The following is a 14,851-nucleotide window of genomic DNA, read 5'->3' on the forward strand; positions in this document are numbered from 1 at the left end:
ATTGTATGTAGAGTCTTCTCTACAAGTGCATACATTGTCATATTCCAGGAAAACAAATGGATTTTAATATTTAAATTATTATTATAACTTATAAGAGTATTATTTCTACGTAAGATCTGAACACAGTGATCGTAAGATCTGAATACTTTTAATTTCGTAGATATATTGCGACCTCTTTATCCAAAAAAAAAAAAAAATAAAAACTGCAACAAGCGTATAATAATTGCACATTATCATAACACAAAATAACAGCCACTGCATCTATCATCGTGCCTTTCAAATACATAGTTATAACCGAAAATCATTAAGGCCTCAATTTCAAACTTGTCAAAATCACATTAGCGCAACTTGGCCAAGCTTGGGCCAAGAAAAATGGCTTGCATTGGTTATGGGATTATTAAAAAGTGATTAGGCCACACCTAGCCGGTAAACATAAGGCAATTTGTGATTGTTGACCAATCGCATGGCATGACCCGGAAGGCTCACGCGAAATCATTATTTTGTCATTAGCTGCTTTGTGGCTTGCGGTGGAATTAAACTCGAATAAATATTATAATGTACCTATACCGTTCATGGTACCTATAGGTAATGTACCTGTGGTGTGTATTGTGGAAAGTTTAAATCTAATTATAAACAACATAATATTATGATGTGTAAATTTTTGTAACAATTGAGAGCAGATTTCATTGTTGTACACAAGTTTCAGAATAAAGTATATCTAACCATCGATATCTTAAATTGTACTGTAGCATATTCTTATAAAATACTTGCATTGCTTGCAGAAGGTATAACAATTTTAAAGTGAAGGTAATCAATAAAAATCTTCGTTACAATCATTATGCTTTATTAATTTCATGTATTTATATATTTATGACAATATCGTCTCGCCTAACCTTATTAAATTACTAATTATAGTTATATTTCAATAAATTTCGAATCGATAGGACACAATGGTAAATAAAATTGTCCAAATTAGATTCATTTAATCTTTCTACGGACTCTTTTAACGTTTAAGGACTGCGTCTATAGACCTAGAGTGAGAACTTATTTTTTAAAAACCTAATTAATTTCTTATAAAATTTTACAAACCAATTATTAAATTTTCATCTGGCAAGGGATCATATGAAATTGCACATTGCTAAATAAAGTTTTAAAAACATATTGTATAAGTACATTATTACATAGGTGATAGAAGTAGGTAGATTCAATAAGGAAGGTACAACTTTCTAAAGAAGCATAATTTCAAATTGCCAAACATATTTTATACTTATTTTTAATTATTAGCACATTATATTATGCGCATTCGGCTTAATAAATAAACGAAACACTTGAGCAAATCTTATAAAGAATATAAATCCCCGCCAGATATCTATAGAAAAACATACCCAATCAAGTAAAAGTATTGAAAAGCGAATCTAGTTAAGCGAATCAATAAATAAATATAGTGTATTATATCGACAATATACAGTTAATACAATTTACATTTACTTAACGAACACAGCACAAATTAAAAAGAAATATATTATGTATAAGAAACGGGCTCAATGACAGTTTAGAGTCGAAAGTTTTGCTAGCTACAAACTATGTGAAAAACAATTTACAATAAATAGTTTAAAGAACGTATAACGTGAATCCCGACAAAATCACACCTTTAACAGTACTTACTAGTAAAACTAACATGTTACAAGTAAATATTATTATGTTCGATAATTTTTTACGTATATCGGTTTCTTTAGGCAATGATTTTATAAAAATACCATTTATCGTGTCTCGAAGACTTGTATATGAAAGGTTCGATGACGCACCTACTCTTTAAAGGTCTACATTGAACAACCAAGTTTATTCCCTAACTTTGGTATACTGTGTACATGTCCCGTACCTACTTTTCATAGAGATTATGAGAAAAATAAGTATCAAGTTTGCACCTACGAGATTGAAGGTAACTTTCCACTTTAACTATTACAACCTTCAGTGAATTTCTCTGTCTCAACATTTATTCTTTACACGTCTGTATGGTTCGACATTACAAATTAATATTTCAATAAATTACAATCATATGTCGTACTCGCAATAATTTTACATTTATATAAATTTCCTATCAGATTATTATCAGTTATTATAATTACGTATATGTGTCGTCGAAAATCGTATACATTGCACTTGTAAAACTGGCCTTCCCCTCGACAAAGTAAAAATCAAAATCAGAGAAGATTCACAATAAAATAAATACTCGCCGTGAGATAGAACGAGAACTTATCATTTATATCAAATATTATTCACACTAAAACAATTGTACATAGTCGTAAAATCTACAAATTATCATTTTTATATGTACAGAATAGCACTTCGATAGCTTAATTAGAAATAAAACATCAAATATATTAAATAATAACAATATCGATACTAATTGCCTTCTTATCAATGGTTAATTATAAGAGGTCCTTACGGTTTTGTTTATGTCAATATCATTAAAATAAAGAATTTTGTTCAATTATTTTAAAGGGCTCGTCTCGCATTAAAAGAAAACAAACCATTCTAATTAGATAAATTATAAAAGACTTGTTGCAAAATAAATTCGTAAAATAAATGAAAGCAAAGCTCTTTAAAATAATTATCATTCCAATCGAGAAGAATACACATTCATCAGATTTCAAATAATGATTTTTTCCAACTACATAAATAATGAAATCACATAAAGTCGCAGTTTTATACATACCGCGTTTTTGGTAATTATTGGTATTGAGATTGTTCTATAAATTAATTTATACTTAACAATTGTAAAAATCTCTTCATCACACTATCATTACTCTTTATGTCAAGTCACTAAGTTACGTATTAGTTATAATGTAATATTATGAAAAGTCCAACATACAATTTATACAAATTAAACTGTTCTAGTAACTCCGTAACGATCGTCGTTTCAGATTCGTGTACCGGTGCACAACTTTTATATGAAAATAAATGAACACTGAAGGCCGTCGTTTAACCTGAAACAGATGTTTCACCGATCGCGAGGTGAGGAGGCTCTACTGAGGCGAGGTGGGCGGACTCATGTTGTCCGGCTCGTCTCCGGAGCCCGGCTCGCCCTTGGTCTTGTTCTCCTTCTTCCACTTCATGCGGCGGTTCTGGAACCAGATCTTGATCTGCCGTTCAGTGAGGCAGAGTGCGTGGGCGATCTCGATCCGTCTCCTCCGCGTCAGGTACCGGTTGAAATGGAACTCCTTCTCCAGCTCGAGCGTCTGGTACCGCGTGTACGTCTGCCGGCCCCGCTTTCGCTCTGAAATTAGACAGAAAAAAACGTTAATTCCGAAAAGTAACAGGAGGTAGGCTTTTAATCATTCGCCTCGAGGCAACCCGCCAGATTAAAAACTGCATAGGTATCCTTGATAAATGGTGGTTATTTGTAAACAGTGAACATCGGACAGAGTTAATTGAAAATTGTTTTGAGCTTATCACTTTGTTAATTGTTTTTGCTTGTTCGTTATTTCTTTTCGTTGGACAAACTGAACTTGAAAGCTTTTTCGCTATCTTGATCTTGGTGGTGGAATAAAATTTCTTATTCAATGAAATTATTTGAATGTTAAATTAAAAGAATTAATAATTTACTTTGACTGTTAAACTTTTAAGTATTAGTATTGCAAATACCCTGAAAAATCTTTTAGATATTTAAACAATTGAAAAGTTAAAATTAAAACACTCATTAAATCGTAAAATTCTCTTCAAATGAATATTAATTCGTCAGAGATAAAACTTTCCTAGAGATGATCGCAATATGCATCAGGTGCAAAATAATGAATAATTTATTAATTCTGATAGATCGTTCCGTTGTCGTATAAATACACGCAATATTGCAGGAATATGTCATAAGCTGTGTTTATACGAAGACACGGTTTAAAGCGCTACCGAAGCCAATTAAAATAATTTAAAATGCCCTTAGTCTTTTTTATTTTGTACCCATTATTCTTTGAGATGATGCGAAGCCTATTATAAACGGTTTAGAAGACGCATTGGCCGCCGTAATTTATTTCTCATACACAAGAAGTAATATGGTCTGCCTAACGATTTATGTGAAAAGGAATACGTAGTTCTTTTAATATTTTAAACCACATATAGCCGAAACATTGGAAACAATAAAGTCAATTTCAGGTCAAAACAAAAAAAGTACGCAAATGAAATTGAAAATTACAAAATTCAAGCTAACACGATTCGTTTTACTATTTTCGTTTCTGTATCACGCAAAACAGCTTGCATTACAAGATCGGCACGCGAACTTCGAAGAATTTGTAGCACGAAAGTGAGGAACATTGCGAATAACGCCATGTTAACTACTGTTTCTTGGAAAAACGTAATGATACCTCAAAAAAGTTAAACGTAGCTACGACAGCTGTGCATGCAAGCATGTTATGCAAACAACGTCGCAATTTGCTAATTCAGTATGAAACTATGAATAAAATTTGGTAGTACGATAGAATCTTCAATCCGATCGATACGTTCTTTTAGTAAAAGGGAAAGCCGTTTATTTAATCATAAAAATGGCTCTACAATGATAATAATCATAAATAAAAGTTCTTCCAAGCAAAAACAAAAGATGCAATAAATCAAAGCGATATACAACGAAAACGTTCAGCAGAATCATATTGTATTAAATGGTAAAAATGTAAGAGATTCAAGTACTCATGCTATGCAGCCACGGGTTCAAAATTATCGCCCACTTGTTGCTCAGGAAATTGATAACAGCCTCATCGTACCCGGATTTTAGGACGCATTCAAGAATGTAAATTATATTGTCCAATGGATATCGACTATTGGTTCGTATTAAATGACAATTGGTATTCTGTTCGCGTGCGATACCATAAGCATATCTACGTCCGGTGGCCTGATTACAATTCGTGAAATTAATTCGAGGGACCAAATCCAAATTATTTATTTAAAATTGTAGGTTACGTTTAATGGTACCGTCTACACATAGAATATGTAATATAATAATATTTTTTTTATTTGTACTAAGTTTTTTATTTCAGATAACATGTAGCCTAATCATAAATCATAAACACGATTTACCAGTTGGTGTTGTTGGACTTAAAAATAGATAAAGAACTTAGATTAAGGACTTCTTTGTCTTTGATATTTCTTTAGCATGAACCAGTGCGGATTAAATTGTAAACTACAATACGAGAGTGCTCCGGTGATAGAGAAATAAAAGCATGCAATTAAAGAGCGCGCAGAATAAATACACGTTCGAAGATCTCACATCTCGTGCACAAAACAAAATCATACACAATAAAGCTCATGAAATCCCCTTCCCATAGGGCTTTATATATTACACTGGCGGTTTCATCGCGCTCGCAGATGCATAAAACATGATCCCAACGTCAGATTTAAAGCGTTCGTAATAAGAGTATTAGGCGGACACGTTTGAGAGGTATAAGATGCGCTCAGCTTGCTTAATTGTACAACTTTCTTATTTTGTAGATGTGGTTTTAGAACTATTGAAATCTTCATATAAATGACATACAACCTATACAACCACATTTTCTTATTCTTTATCTTAAGTGATGTTTTTTTGTAGCATCATGATTTACTGCACTTCCTAAATCGCTTTTTGAATGAAACGTTTATACGTTTTGTAAACGAGCGTTCAAACAGCGGCGACTAACCGCCCGTTTACATAAAAATCGCATCTACAGGGACGTTGCATGTGTCGCCCCGCGGTCGTAAATCATTTAAGGGGCGAATCACACTCCGCTCTACTTTACCGTGGGTCCGTGGACACACGTGACGGCAGTGACGAGATCGATCTTGATAAGTGTTATCATTTAGATTTGTTGGGGAAAAGATTTACCCTCTTATAATATAGCTCCATGGATTACTCATTTCTTGGACTGTATCGCTAGAGTAAACAATAATAATTAAGAGGGACATTTTTTACCAGAAAAGTTATTTCCTTCCGACAGCGCTTCCTTAAGAGAAAACCATAACTCACAAACATTTCTCACTACTTCATACTTCTAATATCTTAGATTTATACATCGTATTTTATTTATATCATCGTGATTCTGATTCTGAGCCTCTGATTTTACACCTCTAAATTTTATTTTATTTTTATAAAATATTTGTAGGTTTATAAAAGTATGACTATTTACAGCGAATCTCCGCAGAGCACTTAATCTAGAGACCTGTAGTGTTACATTTATCCGGATAAAGTGCGTGTTGAATTATTGACCGGCCTGTATCTGGGATCGCATTTGTACTGATTACGATACTGTAGAGGTAAACGATGGTATTTCTTACATTTCTCGAGTAGGTATTCAAGGAAAAAGAGGAACAATGATGTTATAAAGGAAGCTATGAATAAACACGACGTAATCATTTTGGACACTTGAGTATAACCCCAAAAATATTTGGTATTGTGTACTATTCCAAGCTTTCTTAATTGAAGCAGTTTCATATTTAAGAAGTTTAATGTGTTCAGTCTCTGATTAAACATACAATTCATAATGTTTAAGTCGCTAAAAATAAACAAACACACACCGAACGTGTAATCCTAAATACCAAATTCATCAAGGGATGACAAGTGAAAAGAGCTTTTAATTTAATTCGTTGCGGTATCGCGCCGGAGAAATACGAAAAAAATACAGCAACAGCTTGAAGCGATATCGACAATCCATAATTCATGTCCTACAATTTCATATGTTTCGGCCAGACACGAGCGACTAACTCAAACTTTTATGACATTTCATTTAGACCCTTATCTCTTGAGTAATATAGTTACAATTGTTTCGGCGATATATAAAAGTTACGACACTTTTAAACGTTCGCGGCACTCAGTGTATTGCAACATCGTACATGATATCAAACGGTTATTCAGATTAATGCAATTTCTCTTAAACGCTTACACGTCGTAAATAAAATTGCTGGTTTCCAGAGAACTCGTTGGCGAAGGTTAAAGCTGCTTTATAATTTTAATTGATACAGCATCGTGCAAAAAGGATTCAAGTTGAAGGCTTCATTGCTTACACGAAGGTAATTAAGTTGCTTCGATATAAAATGATTTGATTTTAACGGAATATTTTGAGCTTTGCTCCTTTTTTAATAACTGTAGGTAATATTTTCGTTTTTATATTTTGAAATCTTCACAGAAGTGAAACGTTTTCTGTTTCATTTATCTAGATAATCGAAGCAATATTGTCCAAAGTAATTATATTATGACCCATGCAGGCACGCAAACCAGCGATTATAAGTACATATTTTGGTAACACATTTTATGTACTTAGATTATAATAAAAGCTACATTAACCTGATTGGGTATTATGTTAGTGGTTTGTCTTCGATCCCTCTTTTTCAATAGTGTATACTATAGACTAGAGAGTTACAAAAATACTTGTCATTTTTATTACGAGTATATACAACGATGCGTTACTCGTATATTGTACTGTTAGTAAATACTTAGTTTAACATTTCATACGATTACTAATAACAACTTTAAACCTAATAGTAAAAACTAAAAAGCTTACAATTTCTCATCATTATTGTTATCAAGCAAACCATAATTATATATATGTAGAGTAATTTGTTCGAATTCACCCCAAACATTCCATAACACAGCGGAAACACGAATCTTGATTACAAGGAAATGAAACAATTGATCGATACGTACGAACGGTAAAAAACAAAAATGTGGGAGTCTTTCAAGCTAGGTTATTAATCATCCCGTGGCTGGGCGGGTCGTAGACATAATCTGCGTTCGCAGTTCAGTATATATACGAACCTGCCTAATGACTTCGCTTATATAAAATCTATTGTTATGTGCTAGTTGGGAGAATGGGAACATTTTCTGAGCAAAAATTAGAGATAAAATGAGAGATAAAAATACTACGGATTTTATGGATGTGTTTTTAAAGTTGGAGATTGATGTAAAGATTATGGTATTTAATATTTATAACAATGTTTTTATTGTAGAAAAAAATTAAGTTGATGAGAACGTGAGATCTCAATTTGTATTTTTTATTTATTTAATTATTTAACGGTATTTTATAAAATAATAGAATAGGTAAAGATATTCTGAGTAAAATTGAGCTCAGTTAAGGATTGTGTAGGCCATGATTGTCGTGATTGGTACTGTTAGGTACATTTGATTGTGTAAATTATTTCTGAATGACCACTTCCTGCTAAGGGTTAAGTAAAAATAGTCTACTATATTGGTCTGATTAAAATGTTTGCCTTAAAAGAATATTATATTTTAAACATTTCATTCTCGTCATGGTAAGTTAATTTTTACGATAATAAAGATTTATTCTGAAAACATATTTCACTATGAATAAAATATTTTATTTTTTATTTATTTATTTGATTTACCAACGTTTCTTTACATCACAGATAAAACATTAAAGTTAAAATACAATTTTATATGATCAATGTAAAAAAACACTTAAGTATAGGTAAACACAGCATGCGTAAAGTAAGTTTAAAAGTATACAATTAATGAATTAACTACTAAGTATCTTAAACAATGAAAAATTGTAATATATATTATGCACTTATCTATTTTAATCGTTAAAAAGGGAATTAAAAAATTTGCGGAGTTTGTTGGGAGAATCTGTGAAAATATCAAACAACTCACTGTAGTCATTTACAGTTTTACAAATTCTCGCAATGGGTGAGTTTCGACCCGATACGGTTCTGCGTTGAGGAGGACACAGCGGCAACAAAACCTTACGAGGGTATCTAGAAGGCACCTTTAAATTAAAAGGTATTTTAAAGGTATTTTAAAGTAAACTTCATCAGATATAGGTAATATGTTTTCATTGAAATATATGCTGACGTTAAAATGGTAAATCATACAAAAACATTTGGTCAGAGCTCGAAAAGAATTTATATCGCGAATACAAAGCCATCAGTCAGTGTTGTGTCGACGCTGATTCCCGTCGTGTTTTGCATCCGAAATGGAATGTTATTCACCGAAAATTTCGTTTTGGTGAACGCTAAAAATTACGCCGAGCCGGGGATTGAACGAAATTCCGCCCGCAAAAAAGGTGTCAAATGAAATATTCAAATATATTTTAATATAATTCATGCGGCGGGCGTTTCATTTCTCTCCCTCGTAATGGAATGCTAAATTTTCGGGTGAACAAAAAATATATATTAATGCGCGTACCTAATAGCTTATACAAACTCGTTTGTTGGGTATTGTTGCGCACAATGGATGCCATAACTCCGCGTCGCTGGCATGGCCGGTGACGTCTTTGTTAGGCTGCCGGAGCTTTGTTCCGCGCCCGACTCCGCCTGTCGACGGATACCGGTAGCGTCCTCCGACTCGTTCCAACTCCCGCACCGACATCGATCAATAATCCCCATTTCAATAACCAACGTTTTCCGACCAACGTTTCTATTGAGGAAATTGAAAATATGATTATTAACTAATCACATGTGCGCCGCATAAAAATACAATACCTAATAGCTTTCGAAACGGCGATCCCTTCTAGCATAATTACAGTTTGTTAGAACCATTAAGATAATTTGCAGCGGGCAAAACACCAAGGCGATAGAATGTGAGTAATTGCTTTGGATCACGAAGCGAAAAGTTATGAAAGGTGCTGGCGAGGGTGATTTTTCAACGCCTGTCACGGACGCGAAAATCTTAATGAAAAAGAAAACTTCAATCTGAATAAGAAACGATAGAAAGAATAATCGAGATGGATTATCTGAAAGCTGATTTCGATGTGTGGGAGGCGTATGAGCTCAGCTTCGTGTATGTGTTACAGTCGTGGAACGCATTAGGGCTTCAAGATGAGCTTCGCTGCGGGACAACGCGTCCCCTGGGGTCTCCCCAAAGCCGAGTGGGGGCGGTCTTCGCTCCAGAGAATATTTGACACGGGTCTGGCAGATAGACAGGCCGGTCATGTGTGATCTGGGCAGGAAACGAGGGGTTTTTTCCGTTCCTCCGTCGATATCGCTACCTACGCGTATATATTTATGATTTATGTTCTGTCAACTCGCACATGTGTACCCACCATGTGATGGGATGCTTTTTTACTAGACTAATGACACGTACTTTAATATCACAATAATAAGGCTGGCGATGATAGAATTAACATTACATGAACTTAAAGCGACCACAATTACTCGTATTACATTATTAATGTTACGGTTGTGAATAAAGATGATTATTAGTTTCTATGTTTAATAGCGTAATTGGAGCAATTTTATAAATTAGTTATGTATTTTTTACGCATTATTACGTTTCTGTTTCAATTTGAAACGGTTCACGAAGTAAATGGAATTTTAATACCATATAATAAGTTCGGCTTCATCGGCTTAGCGGCGGTCAAAGTTTGATTGGCGTTCTATCTCGACGTTTAATTAATGTAGGGTAAAGCTTACCTCACTTAGAGCGAGAGCGAGATGGCGATATGGAAAAAGGAACACAGCAATTTAATAATGTTGCCAGCACTGTCAACAAAATTTGCCTGCAGATGCATTGGAGTGAAAACTTTAATAATATTGCTCTACATTTTTTGAAGAGGTGGTTTTGAAAAGAAAATACCTAGATACTTAGGTAAAAGTTAATGTTATTTACATTGTTTATTGGCTGTGATTTAAATTACAGCTAAATAGATTAAAATTTCGATTATTAAACTTGAGTATGATTACATTTTTCTATATCTAGGTAGAACCAATTTTTCATTCGTCACTAAGCTACGTAGTAACCTCGACGCTACTAAAACCAGGAAGGAAATCCGTACTAATACTAAAGGTTCTATTTCTATATTACGGTGAAAATATTTTTATTGCCTTTCCGTCTTAGTTAATATGTAATTAAAATATTGCTTCCATAAACCAAATTTCCCATAAATAGTATACAGTACATGTAGTGCCCAAAATACTTAAGTTGTCACAATTTTGTTAAAATATTAAAGTATGGCAATATCAACACACTGCACACATACATCAGCCGTTGTCAACACACATCCTTTCAAACATGTGTGTGTGCGTCATCCTTCGCTGGACGTAAATTAATGGGATTGGTGTTCTCCGATGAGGGTATACAATTATGAGATATAATGGTTTTTTAATAAGCTCCAAAAACTGTTTTTTGTTTCTGAGTTGAATCAAAAAATATTACATAATCTGCCATGACAATATAATAACTAATGCCAAGAATAAAAGGAGATTTACGTTAGAATTTATTTAAAATGAACTTTATATTTAAAATTTTCTTAATTTATTTATATTTCATTAATTCGATTTGTCAAAATAAATATAAATTATAACACTATTATGACATACACTCGAAAGTTCAAACTGTATACATATTTATTTATCAGCGCCATCTATTAATATACAGCGCAACTAAAACGGGAGCTTTTAAGTTGACTGCATCCTTTTGCAAGGTTTTGAATCAATTCATTTTATTCCCGTATCTTTTAATTCCTGGTTTAAAAGAATATTCACTCATTATTGAGGACAACATTAACGCTTTTTTGAAAACTGAATATCACTGCAGTAAGGAATTATTTATTGAGTGAAGGTATACGAAATTATTATATAATTTCTTTGGACAAATACTCATACCTAACAGAAAATACGTAATAGGTATGTAGGTTCAATAATTTGTAATTCAATTGGATAATTTAAAATATTTTCCTTGTTTCTGACGAGGAATGTTTCAAGTTTACTTCAGAACAGTTCAAACAATATTATTAGATCGAAGGCAATCATTCAACGTCTAAACCACGACTACACCGGAAAGTTGGCAGTGAACAAAATTAGAAATGTATTTTTACTGCACCCCTCAAATAAAAAAATCTTTATGCAAATAACAGCACGTGTAAATACAAGGGGAAGTTGAAAACGAGGGAAACGGTCTCTTAGTTTCTAATAAAAACATAACGTTATGTTTTTCCATGATTTAATGTCAGAGACATGAGAAAATTTTCTGTATGCAAATTGGATGACTTCGATTACCTAATTGATCCTTTTAAATAATGACGTGTAGTTTAAGGATATATTGAATAACAATTAACAATTATTGTAATGAATGAACACAGGTTTACACTAAATTCTAAGCAGTCTATTGTCAAGCAGTTGAATCGAAGTAATAGATATCTGTAAGGACCAAATCTTTTATTTCATTATTTAGTGAAAAGAGAAAATCAACCCTCGAAAAGAATCGGAACTTCAATCTAGGGGCACATTTGTCGTCATTGTTAGGAGCGACGTTTGAGAATCGATCAAAGGTAAGTTCGTACAATGGAACTTATCTGATAAGGAAGTACCTAATGGGAAAAACTCGGAAATATTTACTGTTTCTTTACTTTGAAAACATAATATAACTCAACCGATGTACGTTACGTAAATAGGATAGGAATTTTATAACTTGAATATAATGGTGATTGCAATGTAATCAATTTTAAATTAGACTTTGCCCATTAATGGCATCTGAATGTTCTGGATAAAGAAAAATTGTATGACCTAATTACTTAAATGTATCTAGCAGTGATGTATGATTGTTTCAAAATAGCAAAAGGAAGAAAATGAGTGTGCTATTATCATAGTAATACCGATTGATTGAAAAAAGTGAGTTGACAGGTTGATTAAAAATACTAAAAAGAGACTAAATAGATGTGTTCACAGGTAATAATCCTAATTGATTAAGAATCATTCAAATAAAACAATAACTGGCATTTATTTGTAATTGTATACCGTTTACCAAACGATTTGAGCTTTCAGCGGCAGTGGAAAATCAGAGGCAGGCCCGAAACAAATTCTTGTACTCAATCATCGAGCGTACACAAAAGCCTGAGGCCTGATAACTGAACAATGAAATGTAACAAGCCGTCCATTCGGCATTGTACGCGGCTGCTGACAGGGTGGGGGAGGTTTCCATTATAATTCCATTCCACCTCAATTCGAGCGACTTATCGCAGCCTACCTTCGAACTAGGTGGGTCTATCTTTCTATTCGGTTAGTCAGTTGTGCTATTCGTCAATGTACGATAAATGTTTCACGTGGAATTCCTCTGAATTTGAATGTTGATTGAATTGATAGGATCTGGTGTATTTAAATGTTCAAATGCACTTTATTTTTGTAAGAAACTAATTGTACACGAAATACGTGCTTAAAATTACATTGTTTTCATTTTAAAACTACATAATCAATTTGTAAATGGAATGTATAAAATCAAACCTACAGGAAAATCAAATTTTTGATAAAAAAATTGTATAGAGTGCAAAAAAAATATTTTATAGGTTACTGTTCTCTACCAAAAGTGTGTAACCAAGAAAAACCAAAAGAAATTAATGCTCCAAAACAAAGCTGTTTATGATGAGAATGATCTATGTGACGTATTAAATAAAAACTATATTGCAATGCTACTTGCGTCTACTCTAACCAAGTCTCAATTTTATACATCATCACATTATCCCACGAATGTAGAGAAATAATTAAAAAGTATATAATACCAACTGGATTTATTACGTATTACAGAGTAGGTGTAGCATACTGTAATCATCAACTTGTCTGTTTAGAACTTGTCTGTCTATTTCAGAAGCTGACGTCACATTGGTTCAACTTTTTCAATACGGGAGCCAATTTTTGGAAATGATAAATAAGACAACTGTTTCCAGTAGGCTATGAACTTAAAGGTACTTCAAACAGAACAAGCTCAAGTGTATGCGAATGGTATTTTTCTTACGTTAAATACATTGTCATCTGTTACTTAGCTTTTTGTTTGAAAATGTTATGGATATAGTTGGAAGTTTTTTTTGTTTCTCTTTTTAATGCGTTATAGAGATAAATTTCTTTCAATTGGAGACCGTATTTGTTTTCGTTGTATTTAATACATTCATAAAGTTTAAAAGGTCGTGACTCGTGACGTTATCATCAATTATTGCATTTCAAACATTCATTTTCTAAATAATTAATGAAGATCTATAGTCAAATTCAACAAATCAATCTTGTTTTATCAAAGAGCATTGTTGTAATTCATAAATGTTGACAAACAAATTAGATAGCGCTACATTTCTGCCATTATTTGGCACGGAGTACAAAGCCAAAGTTGAAATCCATCTCTGCCTCATCAAACGTTTGAAATTAATTAAGTTCGACAAACTTGTAACAGTTTGCTTCTAAGAGTTGAGTATAAATTGGCAAGTTCTGTCTGCCAATGGACTCAGTTAAGTGCTATGATATACATATTTTACATTGCTTCTGTATTTCTAAAACATAATTGAATGATTTCAATTGTGTTCATTGAAACATCGTATGGATGTAACGTGTTCATTATTCCCTATTTATTTTAATATAATATGTAACTATCGTACTTACATTTGTTTTTTCTCTAGGTAATAAAAACAGTTAATTATCATTAAGTAAGCAATCGTTTACTATTTGTTCACTTTCACAGATATTGAATTTATATTTCTAACCTATCACATTAAAATGCATTAAAATGCACTTTTTGATAAAACAAGTAGGTACTACGCAATTTTAACAAATAACTACGAATCTTTGACATTACTGCACATAAATAATGTATCCCGCGCGATTGTTCGACTTACACTAAATTTTTAATGCAGTTTGAAAGTGAGTGTTGCAAATTACAATAAAAGCCCTAAATCAAGCAACCTGCCCATAAATTAGTTCCCAGACAAATTCAGAAACAGTAGGAGACGGTAGCGCAACTTGAGGGCGTATTGTTCGCTATCGGTGTCAGCAAAACAGAAGGTGAACGCTTTTGTGTTGGAAGTTGTAAATTTTATGAAAAGTGAAATTCCTTTTGAACGCCAGTTAAGCCCATAAATAATCCCTACACAGAAGGAATTTCATTGTTTCTGGCACTCATTGTTTCTCA

The 14,851-nt window shown here is 32.9% G+C and overlaps 1 protein-coding gene across 6 annotated transcripts in view; it reads right to left on the bottom strand.

The window, feature by feature from the left end:
* Window positions 1-832: 832 nt before the first annotated feature.
* Window positions 833-14,851, bottom strand: part of LOC149488404 (homeotic protein antennapedia-like) — a 158,524-nt gene continuing 144,505 nt past the window's right edge. For all 6 annotated transcript variants that reach the window (XM_089695044.1, XM_089695048.1, XM_089695045.1 and 3 more), the window contains one exon: window positions 833-3,277. In XM_089695044.1, coding sequence (XP_089551170.1) covers window positions 3,027-3,277 — 251 coding nt within the window. In that variant the 3' untranslated portion in view covers window positions 833-3,026. The remainder of the gene's footprint in view (window positions 3,278-14,851) is intronic.

Source organism: Colias philodice, chromosome 5 (genome assembly GCF_061535455.1).
Source record: "Colias philodice isolate Cphi_HAF_F1 chromosome 5, ilColPhil1 Martin Lab GWU primary, whole genome shotgun sequence".
Classification (NCBI taxonomy): Eukaryota; Metazoa; Arthropoda; class Insecta; order Lepidoptera; family Pieridae; genus Colias; species Colias philodice.